We start from the raw sequence: 12,811 nt of genomic DNA on the forward strand, positions 1-12,811 counted from the left end.
TTTATAAAGATATATAATTAAGATCAAGAAAAAGTAATATTATATCACATCACTGTTTGGGGTTCTGTTGTGGTTATAAATGACTGACATATGATGTTGCTGCAGCATATAGATAGTGACTTTCATAGGATGTGTACACTGAATACTTGGTTAGGCCTATATTTTGTTTATATTTAACTCCTGCAGAGTGAAGTATGTGAAATATATAAGACATAGTATATTTAGTTACTCTACCGTAAAGAAATTTGCCCAACCGCATAACCAATTTCAATGGGTTAGGGGGTGGATCATGAGGTCTTCTGAATTTTGTACCAAATCCCAAGGAAGAAAGTATGCCTGCAGTGCTATATAGGCTAGCTTGGAAATATTGAATCTTGGAGTCCATGGGAAGGGTATTGAAAGACATTTTCTTACCTTGTTACCTTGTTCAGACAAAAATCGTGTTTTTGGTACTGCAAGTTCATTAACATTTATTTGTTATTTTTCCTGGACAAAAGACCTATTGTTTACTAACCTAGCCGCTCTATATGTCTTCAAGATAACTGTAAGAGTTTGGAAACTATGCAAGAAGACTGAGACAGACTTCAAATAGTGTGCACGGGTGTGCGTGGTTTGCAGTAAGTGTGGGTGTAGAAATTGAGAGGTTAGTGTTTGCTGCCAAGCTATGTTAGTTGGCTGAGATCTGATCCCCCCCCATGGGCCACTCTTGAACTTGGTGCAGATTGCGCCTGAAACAGAATGATGGAGCAGTCAGTTGAGTTGCACACTGTAGAGACATTGGTAATAATGTAAATGCAATGATTCACTGTAGCTGATGGTTATTGAAGGACATGAACTTCATCTAATTGTGTTTGGGTATCTGTGTGCCTGCTGGAAGTGATCCATGGGAATGCTGATAGTGTGAGTTTTAAGCTAATGCATGTACCCACAGGGCAGCATTACATGTTCCTTCCCACATGTGACCACTCTGCTGAAATCCTTCCATTTGTGCAGCTTGTTTATTATCATATCAGGCATTCAGTGAAGCCAGAGCAACTCTTTTCTGGAGAACGAGATATGTCCAGCCAATGAACATTTGAACCCAACATTATATGGTCCTTATTGTTAACAGTATTTGTGCTGGATACTAAGCCTGTGCAGAGATAATGGCTGATAAGGTCCATATTTGTCGCATAACCAGTAGACCCTGTGTGCCCATGGGTCCTACATATAGAACACTGGACAGGGCACTCTGGACGCCAACCAGGGCGACCTCAGCGGTTTATTTCCAGTGTGTGTTACGTGCATTCCTCTCATATGGAATGCGACCTCCCCTTGATACGATTTCAGAGTTTTCCACAACATTGTTGAAGCATGCTGGAAGGGTATGTGGAGTGAAAAATGAACCACGTGTTTCCTTGAACTGACTGGGGATGACTGTTTTATAGCACAATGGTTACAAAGTCCCTTTGGCTATTAGTGGGATTTTATTTTGTTTGCTATGGGGTGTGATTTACTCACTTTGGTATCGCTTGTATAAAACCGAATAGAAGCAATGAATGCTATTCTATGGTGACTTCCACTCTATTTCTAAAGCCTTCTTTTCCCTCTTTCTTTTCAAAGAATCAAAAGGCCATGAAATCCAGAAGCAGGTTAAGCCACACTCTCGGTTGATACTCCGAACTAGGAGTGAGGTGAAGGAGACAGTCGGTAAGACTCACGAAAAGACTCACGAAAAAGAGGCAACCAAAGTGAGGACTGAGGAGAGGCACCTCACCTCCCTGGGAGGATGGGCGAGACGGAGGACGAACGTACGGCGCAGGCCGGCCAGCTGTTTGAGACATTTGTCCAAGCGACCACCTGCAAGGGGACACTGCAGGCATTTAGCATCCTCTGCAGGCAGATGGATCTGGACCCGCTGGACTACACACATTTCTACAGCCGCTTGAAGGCAGCCATCAGCTCCTGGAAGGTCAAAAGCCTGTGGACCAAACTTGACAAGAGGGCCGGACAGAAGGTTTATAACCACGGTGAAGCCTGCCAAGGCACCAAGGTAAGGAAGACCCTTTTATCACCATAAGATCAATGGTGTCTATGTGAGTCTGGGTCCCTTTTGCTTCTACTGTTTGTTAAGCCCTGGCGGAAGCGACGAGAGTTTAGTTTCTTTCATAGCTTATAAATGGTTTGTTGTGGTTGGATACCGAAACCCCCATCCCCATTCTAAGTCCATGAAAAAATTGTCTCAATATTGTATTTTTCTTTTCCGCAGCTGGTTCCAAAAATATACAAAAAATGGTGGCGCCTATAGAAGGCAATTCCGAAACCATCTATACTATCATTTGAATGTAAACTGTCTGGCCTTACAACGCCTATTATGGTTTTCACACATGAACTCCGGCTTAACACTGGTGAATCTGGTCCGGATTTCTATATCTATACGCCCTTTCACACATGCAACACACAACAGGAAATAAGCCGCATCAGACGTCTTCACCTATGTTGGAAATTCTCTGTGTACTGTGTGCTTAAGGCGATAGGAGGCACCTGGGTAGAGGGTGTAGGAGGCAGGATGTGACACAAAGAATATGCAGCAGTGTTTTGTTTACAACACATCGGAGATGGCTACCAACTCTGTAATTCTTACTCTTTTTTGGTGATGTCAACACTGCATTTATTTAGATGTATCCACAATATTAATAGAAAGCTGAAGAAGCTGGAAGTGGCTACAGGCAAGAAGAAAATAGTTCAAAGCAGATTCACTCCCATCCCATTCCACGCCAGTCGCATGATAAAAGCGTCATCAACACATCAGCAACATCCACATTCTCCCCCTCTCGGATTCTTCTGATTTTTACGCTAAGGGCCTGGTAGGTTAAACTCCAGAGGGGCGGACTCTGACATTTGCGTTCACAAGTACAACACCATTATCCAGAGTTTGTCAAACTGACATTTGGGAAAGGCCTACATTTAATTGCTTTGCCTGTGACAGCAAAAACAAATGTTATCCAAGTACTGATGACCAGGGTGGTTTTGGTTTGTTGTTTCTGATCTCTCTTTTGGACATAATCCTGATTGGCCAAAGCAGCACAGCACTTCATTTCTAATGGTTTGGAGAGGCATTTGTGGTCAGGATGTTTGGTGTGGTAGAAGAATGACATCTTGTCAAGATAGATAAGTTGTAAGAACCCCCCCAAGAGGAAGGCCAGAGGCTTGTACCCTACTGATAAGGAGACCAAAGTAGGGAGTTCCTTCTTAAGACCAGCCCAGTCATTATCTGAGACTCAGAAAGACTCAGAAACACTGCATTATTGGAACAGATAAATAAATACACATGACGTATTGGATGTATTCCTCTTATTGCGTCTCTTCTTAAAGCAAAAAGTTTGCACTCCTCAAGGGAACTCTGACTGGGAAAAGTTTGGAATTGGAGCCGGGCCATCGCCAGGGTGGGTCTCAACTGCAGACATTCCTGACAAGACTTCCAGCTTCCTCCCCACAATTCCTCGTCCTTCCTCGTCCTCGTCGTTCCCTCTCTTATTCTCTAGTTTATTGTATCCTCATCTTCAATCCGGGTTCAGGTCCGGGGGCAGCAGCTCTAACAGTTTATTGTATCAGTAAAACAAAATAGAGGTTGGCAGTTTTAGATTGGTCTCTCAGGTCGGTGAAAAGCTGGACTTCAGTTTTGTTTATTCACATTCTAATTACCCTTATCATCCAATACTCCCTGATGCAAAACCCACACACACAAATGTCTGTGTCAACAATCCTTCAATGAATAAATGAAGGCAAAAGACACTTTACAAATATACTAATACACACTGTTTACACACATTGTTGCCTTAATGTCATAGTATGCAAAAAAACAGCGAGTGTCGATGGATTGGAAAAGTGAGGGTCTTTAAGAAGTATTAGCTATTATTGCTGTGTCTTTCTTTGTGCCATACGTGTCAACCTACCCTGCTATCTCCTCTCTGACCCCCCCCCCCCCCCCCCCTGCCTCTTGGTCCCCCAGTGTCTGATCGTGGGCGGGGGGCCGTGCGGCCTGCGGACCGCCATCGAGCTGGCACTGCTGGGCTGCAAGGTGGTGGTGATCGAGAAGAGGGACACCTTCTCCAGGAACAACGTGCTCCACCTCTGGCCCTACACCATCCACGACCTCCGGGCCCTGGGAGCCAAGAACTTCTATGGCAAATTCTGCGCCGGGTCCCTCGACCACATCAGTGAGGCTGGCCGCACATTACAATACATTTATTTAGCTGACACTTTTGTCCAAGAGACTTGCATTAAGTTCATTCAACCATGAAGATAGAACCCAAAAAGTGCAGGATTGGTCAAGTGCATATATATAATCGGGCTGAGGTTAAATATTCTAATATTCAGATCTTTGTTCGTTGGTTTTCTAATCTTAATTCAGCATTGTGTTATTCGTTTAGTTTTTCATACGCATTATTTATGACCTTTTTTTCATTTTTCTCTTCGCTGAATATTCAGATATTCGTTTGGAAACCTAACAAATATCTGAAGCCTGATATTATACATTTGAGCCAGCCCTAATTCATTTAGCAAAACGCTTCAAGTGCTGAGTTACAGAAACAAAATTAGAATTTCTTTTATAGTCTGCGATGGAAGTTGTGTAGAGTTTCAAATGTCCTTATTTTGTTGGAAGTCAGCTGGTGCCTTATCGTAGTGATCTCGTAGGAGCCATAGAGAGGAGGGGACGGGCTAGGGTGTAGGGTTTGACCATGTCCTGGATGTAGGATGGCCATTCAAAGAAAGGTTGGCAGGTCACTTTAATCAGATACAAGCAGCCCCGTCAAGGTAGTGCAGGGTGTGGAGGGGAGGTGTGTTGTAGGATGACTTGGGTAGGTTGCCGACCAGTCAGTCTGCTGCATTCTGGATGACCTGCAGAGCACAAATGGCCCATGCAGGCAGAGCAGCCATAAGGGAGATGACCGGAGTCTGGACCAAAATCTGCGTGGCCTCTGGTTGAGGAAGGGATGTGTCCTCCTGATGTTGTAGGGATCTGCAGGAGAGGGTTGTCGTAGCGATGTTGGTAGCAAAGGACGACTGGTCAACCAGTGTCACATCCAGGTCCTACACGTATGCCTCCCAAACCCCTCCTGACCCTCCAAACAACCACCGTCACCATGACCATTGTTTTGAATGGGTTTTGTAGTTATTTGTTGGACTGGTGTTTTAGAACTACTATTGAAAATGTTAACCCCATCGTTATATAATGGGGTTGAAAAATGGTTGAAGCTTTTGTTCCTGCTGCAAGGATTATTTCCTATTATAAGGCAACTACAAATACAACAATTTGCCAATACAGTTTGTGGAACACGCATGAAAAACAAATAAGTAAAGCTACCCTTCTGCCTCTTGTTTATTATAAGAAACCAAAAAGTATTCCGGGACCATAAATATTATTATGGCTTCCCATGGGTTTGTCTCGTCTCTACAGTCCACACGGATGGGATTTTGTGAGCCGACAAAGGCAAAGCTTTCCTTCATAAGCCAGGCTTGAATGACAATCTGTTGGATTTGCTGCTTAGGTGGGTTGGTAGGGAGACGGATCACATAGTGTTGGTGTTGGCTCTGTGTGTCTGTCAACTGTAAGAGCCATTGCTGTTTGTCTCTCTAGAATCTAACTTCCTTGTGGGATGTTTCCACCCCCACTCACCCAGACTGCCCCCCGTCCAGCTTTAGCAACCGTGCCATGTATTAATATCCCCTACAAAGATGCTGACTGAACTATCTCACCAGCCTCACTTGTTATATCAGCTAAAGGTTCTGTCATGTTCTTTTCGGTTCCATCTGATGGTAGGGGAATGCTACCAGATAAAGACATCCGTCTGTGTGACAGCAGTATGAGTGCACTGTTCAGATATAGAACTCAACTCATTTACTTAATTATATTGTATCACTGCCAATAATTGGGGAAGTCAGGATCTGGTTCACATATGCATTCCAATGACTATGTAACATACTTAAAATATAAGATGGAAACTGAGAAGAACTGAGAGAAACATTATATTGTTGTGTGATGTAACAATGTTTCCTGGTCAATACCGATGTACTATTTGAGTAAGAAAAGGAAAGTGTGTGTGTGTGTGTTCAGGTATCCGCCAGCTCCAGCTGATGCTGATCAAGGTGTGTCTGATCCTGGGGGTGGAGATTCACGTCAACGTAGAGTTTGTTGAACTCCTGGAGCCACGTGAGGACCAGAGCGACAGCGACAGTAAGTATGTGTGTTTGTGTCTGTACTTGGACACAGTCTTCCACAAGCAAATCTATGCTAAATATTACTCCTATCTCTACTGTATGGCTAACGATAGAACACAATCGTTATTACCAAAATCATCCCTCTGGTTTTGCCTTTACTCTATTGGGGGACATGAATATTTAGGTCAAGTTGTGCTCTGGACTGCTACAGTATTTTTATTTTTTTTCAATGTTTTCTGATTTAAGGTCCTGGGTGGCGAGTTGCGATCCGGCCATCGGACCATCCTGTCACAGAAATAGACTTTGACGTTGTGATCGGAGCTGATGGACGCAAAAATACTTTAGATGGTAAGGGGTAGTCTGAGTCAAATGAATCCCGGTGATCGGAAGGCCCACTCCATTTAAACTCGCTGATGGATAGTCCCATTAACTAACCCTGGATAGATAATCCCACTGAAACTACACCTGGTGAGGGATAGTCCACATCAAACGAACCCTGGTGATTTAAAGTGGTCGATGTTGTATGTGTGGTTTGTGGATTTAATATAGCCTACATTCATCATAAAGTCAGCTGCTGTGAAATTAGGTTCCAACCGGAAATTAGGTTAGGCATGTTGCACTGCTGACCGAGAAAAGCATTTCCTGTTGACATAGTTTCAGATGGAAGATAGTATGTGTTGGTGGTTTAGACCCTTTACATTTCAGCTAGGAGGGAAACGTTTGCGTTTGAGTTTGCATTTGCATTTGTTCTGTTAAGGTTTTTAATTTCTTATACCTGTAGCAGTTGCTCCTGCCACCCAGGTGGCTACACATGCCACCAGGTGGCTCTACTGGTCATCTCAGACACGGGTAGTTGATGTAAGAAACCGGTTTATTGCATTGTTGGGAAAATTTGGCTAGGAAAATGTTGCGAATACAGTACAGACATGTCTACACTGTGCATTGTATGCCCAATGCACCACAGGTGTGCTACCTGACCCAGCCCAAGAGTCTAAACAAATCGGATGTCAGAGCTCTCCTTGAGTGTGTGTGTTTATGGCTGGTTTATACTGTATCCGTATATTGCCCAATGCACCACCAATGCACCAAAGGTCTGCAGCCTCATCCAGCCACAGAGTCTAAGCAACATGACTGTGGCCAGGTTAGGGTGCTAAAACAAGCCAACAACCACCAACACTACAATGCCTAATATAACTTACCATGTATCCCACATTTTTACATTTAATGATGGATCACACCTCCTTGTGCCATCCTAACCCCACACAGGTTTCAGTCGGAAGGAGTTTCGTGGGAAGCTGGCCATCGCCATCACGGCCAACTTTGTGAACAGGAACACCACGGCAGAAGCTAGCGTGGAGGAGATCAGTGGGGTGGCCTTCATATTCAACCAGAAGTTCTTCCTTGACCTCAAGGAGGAAACGGGTCAGTTTATAAACCTAAAACTGACATGCATTCATCTGATTAATAGTAATTAATACTATTGGTTTGCACTTATAGCAAACAGCTCTGCAGTTCCTAAGAACAGTATACAAATAGGACGTAGATAATGTTAAAAGGTAACCGGGTCACAGTCGGCCTCTTGAATCAATGTCATGACTCACCTCAATTATTATGATGACAGGGATTGACTTGGAGAATATAGTTTACTACAAAGACAACACCCACTACTTTGTCATGACTGCTAAGAAGCAAAGCCTGCTGGACAAAGGTGTCATCCTAAACGTGAGTTCACTTTCTTTTTCTTTGTGTGCTAATGTAAACTCTCACGAGGGACGTATTGGAGAATCCCAAGTGACATTACGCAGACATCTGCATGTGTGCTATTAAAAAGGAGTGCAAGGGCATTGCATTACATGCTTTGTCAACAAGTGGGGGGATGTGAATGAAATGGTCTGTAATTGTTTGTGCCCACACATGAATCAACCCCCCACTCCTTTCCAACAACACACATGCACACGCACACTATGAGCTGGAGTTGCCAAACCTCAGGGAGCCATGGTCTTTGCAGGGATTAGAGGGGGTAACAAGGTTATTATTATACCATGGGGAAACTGCCTGGATCATATGAAGATGACATCTTAACAGAAGAGGCAGATGCCTCCTCAAGTATTTGCCAAGTTATCAGGTACACACACATATTAATATATAGATATATAGACATAGATTTAGATCTATATTTAGATATATAACATGCTATCATGTTCACTGAACTACAGAGGGATTCACATGCTTACGCACACAGAATTTCCACCCGTCCCTCCCTTATACCCTCCTGGAGCCTGCGTCGTGTGTGTGTGTATGCATGCACAGGCCTGACCGCAAGTTCCCACATGGCTCCCACGTTACAAAATAAACATTATCGCCTCACGCGTGTGTGTATGCAGGCCGGATGGTGTATAACTGTTATAATTGATTGTAGTTGGCAATATTTTCATTTTCAGATTCATAAACACATTTTCTAGTTCATATTTTATTTCCTAGTTCTTTGAACCCATTTCTAAGTTTAAAGTCAGCTTTATTGTTGATTCCAAAATATGTGCAAGACAAATTGCGTTTGTCTCCGACCCATAGCGCAACATATAGAAAAGGATAAAATAGGTAAAATTAAATAATATAAGTCATATTTACAGATAAATCAATTGAAATTTTGCAAAATAATTCTGAATAGTGATTTGATGTCCAAGACCTTTATCATTAGTTCCCGCAGTACACGTTGACACACCAAACAGGTTGTCCTGAGTCGGCGGTACGATGTGTTCCCCCCGCAGGACCACATGGAGACGGAGCGCCTGCTGCACCGGGACAACATCGACAACGAGGCGCTGCGCTCCTACGCGCGCGAGGCGGCCGACTTCGGCACCAACTACCAGCTGCCGTCGCTGGACTACGCCGTCAACTCCTACGACCAGCCCGACGTCACCATGTTCGACTTCACCTCCATGTACGCCTCGGAGAACGCCGCGCTGCTGCGGGAGAAGCACGGCCGCCAGGTGCTGGTGGCGCTGGTGGGGGACAGCTTGCTGGAGGTACCGTATGTGTGCAGGGTTACGTTTGACGTAAAGGTGATCCGCCCGGCTCAGCGTTTGTGTAATATAAGAGAGTATGTATCTGTCTGAAACATCAGCTCAGTTTGCTCGGAGAAGAACGTGCAGAGGTGAAGCTTTGTTGTTGTCTGTTGTCATTGTCCTGTTTTTCGAGGGGAGCTGTGTTCCCAGCTTTGAGCCCTCCTTCTCTCTGGTGTCTCCCCACTCATATCCCTCTGTGGTGTCTGCCCCCAGCCCTTCTGGCCCATGGGCACCGGCTGTGCCCGGGGCTTCCTGGCTGCCTTCGATACAGCCTGGATGGTCAGGGGCTGGACCCAGGGCCGGAGCCCTCTGGATGTACTGGCTGAGAGGTGTGTTTAGTTGACCCATGGTCTGTGCTACATTCTGCACTTTGCATGGATTTTGGAAGATGGTCATGGATGCTGACAATTGGATGCTACAATATTAGATTACCGAGCTCTTATTTTAAATGACCGTTCCTCCCTGTTATTTGTCATCAAGTCAAAGAGCCCTTTTCCTGCCATGTGTTTTTATCATCAAGTCAAAGAGCCCTTTAATGTCAAGATGTCATTGAGCTTTAGATCCTGTTCTCTCTCTCCAGGGAGAGTTTGTATCGGCTGCTGCCTCAGACCACCACTGAAAACATCAACAAACACTTTGAGCAGTACTCCATTGAGCCTAGCACCCGCTACCCCAACCTCAACTCCAGTGTCATACGCCCACATCAGGTCAGGGTGACAGTCAACAGGATATTTAAATAGATAAATATTTAACCCATAACTCTATCCTATCATCTATTCCTGCTCATTTCCTTCACCTCTCTGTTCCGCTTTCTGCCTCTTTAATTTGTATGTGTTTTTAATGTGACTTTGTTCATTTATGTTTTTCTTGTTTGTTTATTGTTCTCTAGGTTCTGTCTTATTATGTAAAGTGTCTTTAAGTATAAAGGAAAGTGCCATGTAAATATATTGCTTGTGTTCTCTTAGGTGCGTCATCTGTTGATGAACGGCCAGGAGCACTCCTATCCGGTAGAGAGGAGAGGACCTTCTCGTAGATCTACCAACTTTTCCAGTACAGGTGAGGCTCTGGCCAAACTAATGATACTTCACCCCGGACCATACTCTGCCTCAACAGGCCTTCTCTTCTAGTATTAGATCTCAAGGGAAGTCAAGTGAGGTTAAATCCAAGACTTTGAATATTCAAATGTAGATTTGAATCCTACTGACATCGTGTCTCCATACTGATAATGTTGCCTAATTTCGTCACAATTGTTTATAGTTTGCGCGTTGACGTTGCTTGTCCTTTTTGTTCAATAATCCACCTGCCTCTGTGTCTTCATGTGTGTCCCAACTCTGAACTCTGAACGTTTCCAATGTATTGGATACACTGTCATTTGAGGATTTATTATAAGGTGGAATATATTCAAAATCTTTAAATAAAATGGGTACCAATCATTATTTTTAGCACTGGGCCCTCTGAAGGTCTTGCAGATTCTATGTGTGTTTGATCACATGTTGCTGTTCATTACAATGCCAGATACATCCAGTATGGCTTACTGTCAGTCAACCAGAAGCTGTTCAGAGTGGGAGGGATTTGTTGTAGTGTCACAAAAGTAGTATGGAATGGAAGTATGGAATGTGGTCATCTTGAGAGGAAAATGTTTGCATGTCTGTCATAGAGTCCTAACTGGTCTGTACGTTTTACATCTTATGGTAAATAAGAGAGACACTTCTGACAAACTATAATTTCCTGTAACACTACACGAAATAGAGTCTGCAGAATTCAAAGGACTTTACATCTCTCACTCTCCCTCACTCACTCACTCGTCTATCTGCCTCTGCCTCCCTCTGTCAGAGGCGGTGGTGCATCAGAGTGAGCTGCTGACCTGGTGCCAGAAGCAGACGCAGGACTACAGGGGAGTGGAGGTCACCGACCTGGGCTCCTCCTGGAGGGACGGCCTGGCCCTCTGCGCACTCATACACCACCAGAGACCTGACCTCATGTAAGCACGCACGCACGCACGCACGCACGAACGCACGCACACAGTGGGAGGGAATGTTATAAGCTTGCGGATTATTGGATGCCTCACATTCAAGTCACTCCCAGTCCCTTTCCTCATCAGTATGTAAGCGCAATGCGATGAGTATGACCCCTTTAATATGGCAGCATTTCAATTGGTCCATCAATGTCAGCACCTGTTGCACCACTAAAGGTTTCACCACAGGGCAACCTTGAAGCTGTCTCTTGTTTAGTCCTTTATTCAAATTTTACTCAGAAAGAAGGGAAAATGTGAAGACTTTACAGAATTTTGCAGCAATGCAAAGCAACTCATAAAGTGACTGCTTGAGCCGGAAATACACATCCTTGTTTGAAAAATGAGACAATATTTCCTTGTTTGCTATTGTCTAGTTCTATGGAAACTTGTTTCACCTGTCAGACAGGGCTGTTTATCACCCTTTTATCAAGTGTATAGATCAATACAAAGCATTTAAATCTGACCTCAACTCAGAAGTCGATTTTCAGACTATATTGATCTTTATTTAATAAGCTTTAAGTATCATCAATTATAATTTCAATTATAAGGGACAAATGCTGCCTAATGGTGTGATCCAGATGCCTCGGACACCAGCCTTCCGAGTTGCAGTAGTGACGTAATTTCCGGTCCTGGAGCACTTATAGCGTTCCCGTTCGTCTTTTTGATTGTGCATTGAAATTGGCTAGCCTTTGTTTATTGTTTGCTACATAAGACTTTTTAGCAAACCAACTCGAAAACAAAATTTACATTGTATTGCCCAAACAGCAAGACCGTGCAATGCATAACGACATTAAACTGACCAACCGGCGCAGCCATTTTTGTTGAGAGCGTCATCACTGAACTCGGTATACTCTCAGTATTCCGAGGTAGGCCAACCAAAAGGCGGCGTGCCAACGTGAAATGCCGCAAGAAAAGCTTGGAGATTTCCCCACTTGTAACTCGGAAGGCGGGTGTCAGATGCATCTGGATCGCACTGTAATCTCAGTCACACACTCCCTATTTCAACAGAACCACCCAAACTTTGTTGGGGTGTTCATTTTGTTTACTCTTTTTGTTTTTAGAAACTCTTCCTCTATCCTCCCCTCTTGTCCTCCTTCCATCCCGCCCTGGCCCCAGCGTTCATCTTGAGGCTCCTCTTCCTCTCCCCCCCTCAGAGACTTCGAGTCCCTGGCCGCAGAGGACTCTGCGTCCAACAACCAGCTGGCCTTTGACCTGGCGGAGCGGGAGTTTGGCATCCAGCCCGTGACCACGGGGAAGGAGCTGGCCCTGGAGCAGCAGCCGGACCAGCTCCTCCTGGTGCTCTATCTCTCCAAGTTCTACGAAGCCTTCAGGAGACTGCCTGGGGGCCACGGCGGTGAGGCCCTCTGTTCCTGTTTCCTAGTCCCACTCGAGGTCTTCCTGGAGACATGGTTAACCTGGCTCTGGCTGTGGAATTCCGTATCGGGAATTTAGAACGTCGTCAACACCGCGTCACATGAACTTCAAAGAAACATTTTGTTAGTTTGGCTTGAATCTTACAAATGCAGAACAA

General features: G+C 44.5%; 1 protein-coding gene across 7 annotated transcripts in view; it reads left to right on the forward strand.

The window, feature by feature from the left end:
* Nucleotides 1-12,811, forward strand: part of mical2b (microtubule associated monooxygenase, calponin and LIM domain containing 2b) — a 36,339-nt gene that overhangs the window by 5,786 nt on the left and 17,742 nt on the right. For 6 of the 7 annotated variants that reach the window (XM_030366953.1, XM_030366947.1, XM_030366948.1 and 3 more), the window contains exons 2-13: nt 1,603-2,032; nt 3,992-4,199; nt 6,098-6,217; nt 6,448-6,549; nt 7,468-7,623; nt 7,823-7,923; nt 8,970-9,227; nt 9,480-9,595; nt 9,847-9,973; nt 10,232-10,322; nt 11,100-11,247; nt 12,435-12,634. In XM_030366953.1, coding sequence (XP_030222813.1) covers nt 1,769-2,032; nt 3,992-4,199; nt 6,098-6,217; nt 6,448-6,549; nt 7,468-7,623; nt 7,823-7,923; nt 8,970-9,227; nt 9,480-9,595; nt 9,847-9,973; nt 10,232-10,322; nt 11,100-11,247; nt 12,435-12,634 — 1,891 coding nt within the window. In that variant the 5' untranslated portion in view covers nt 1,603-1,768. Of the gene's footprint in view, nt 1-1,602; nt 2,033-3,237; nt 3,426-3,991; nt 4,200-6,097; nt 6,218-6,447; nt 6,550-7,467; nt 7,624-7,822; nt 7,924-8,969; nt 9,228-9,479; nt 9,596-9,846; nt 9,974-10,231; nt 10,323-11,099; nt 11,248-12,434; nt 12,635-12,811 lie in introns of those variants that run through there. The other variant, XM_030366950.1, reaches the window with a different exon arrangement.

The sequence above is a fragment of the Gadus morhua genome, chromosome 9, assembly GCF_902167405.1.
Source record: "Gadus morhua chromosome 9, gadMor3.0, whole genome shotgun sequence".
Lineage (NCBI taxonomy): Eukaryota > Metazoa > Chordata > Actinopteri > Gadiformes > Gadidae > Gadus > Gadus morhua.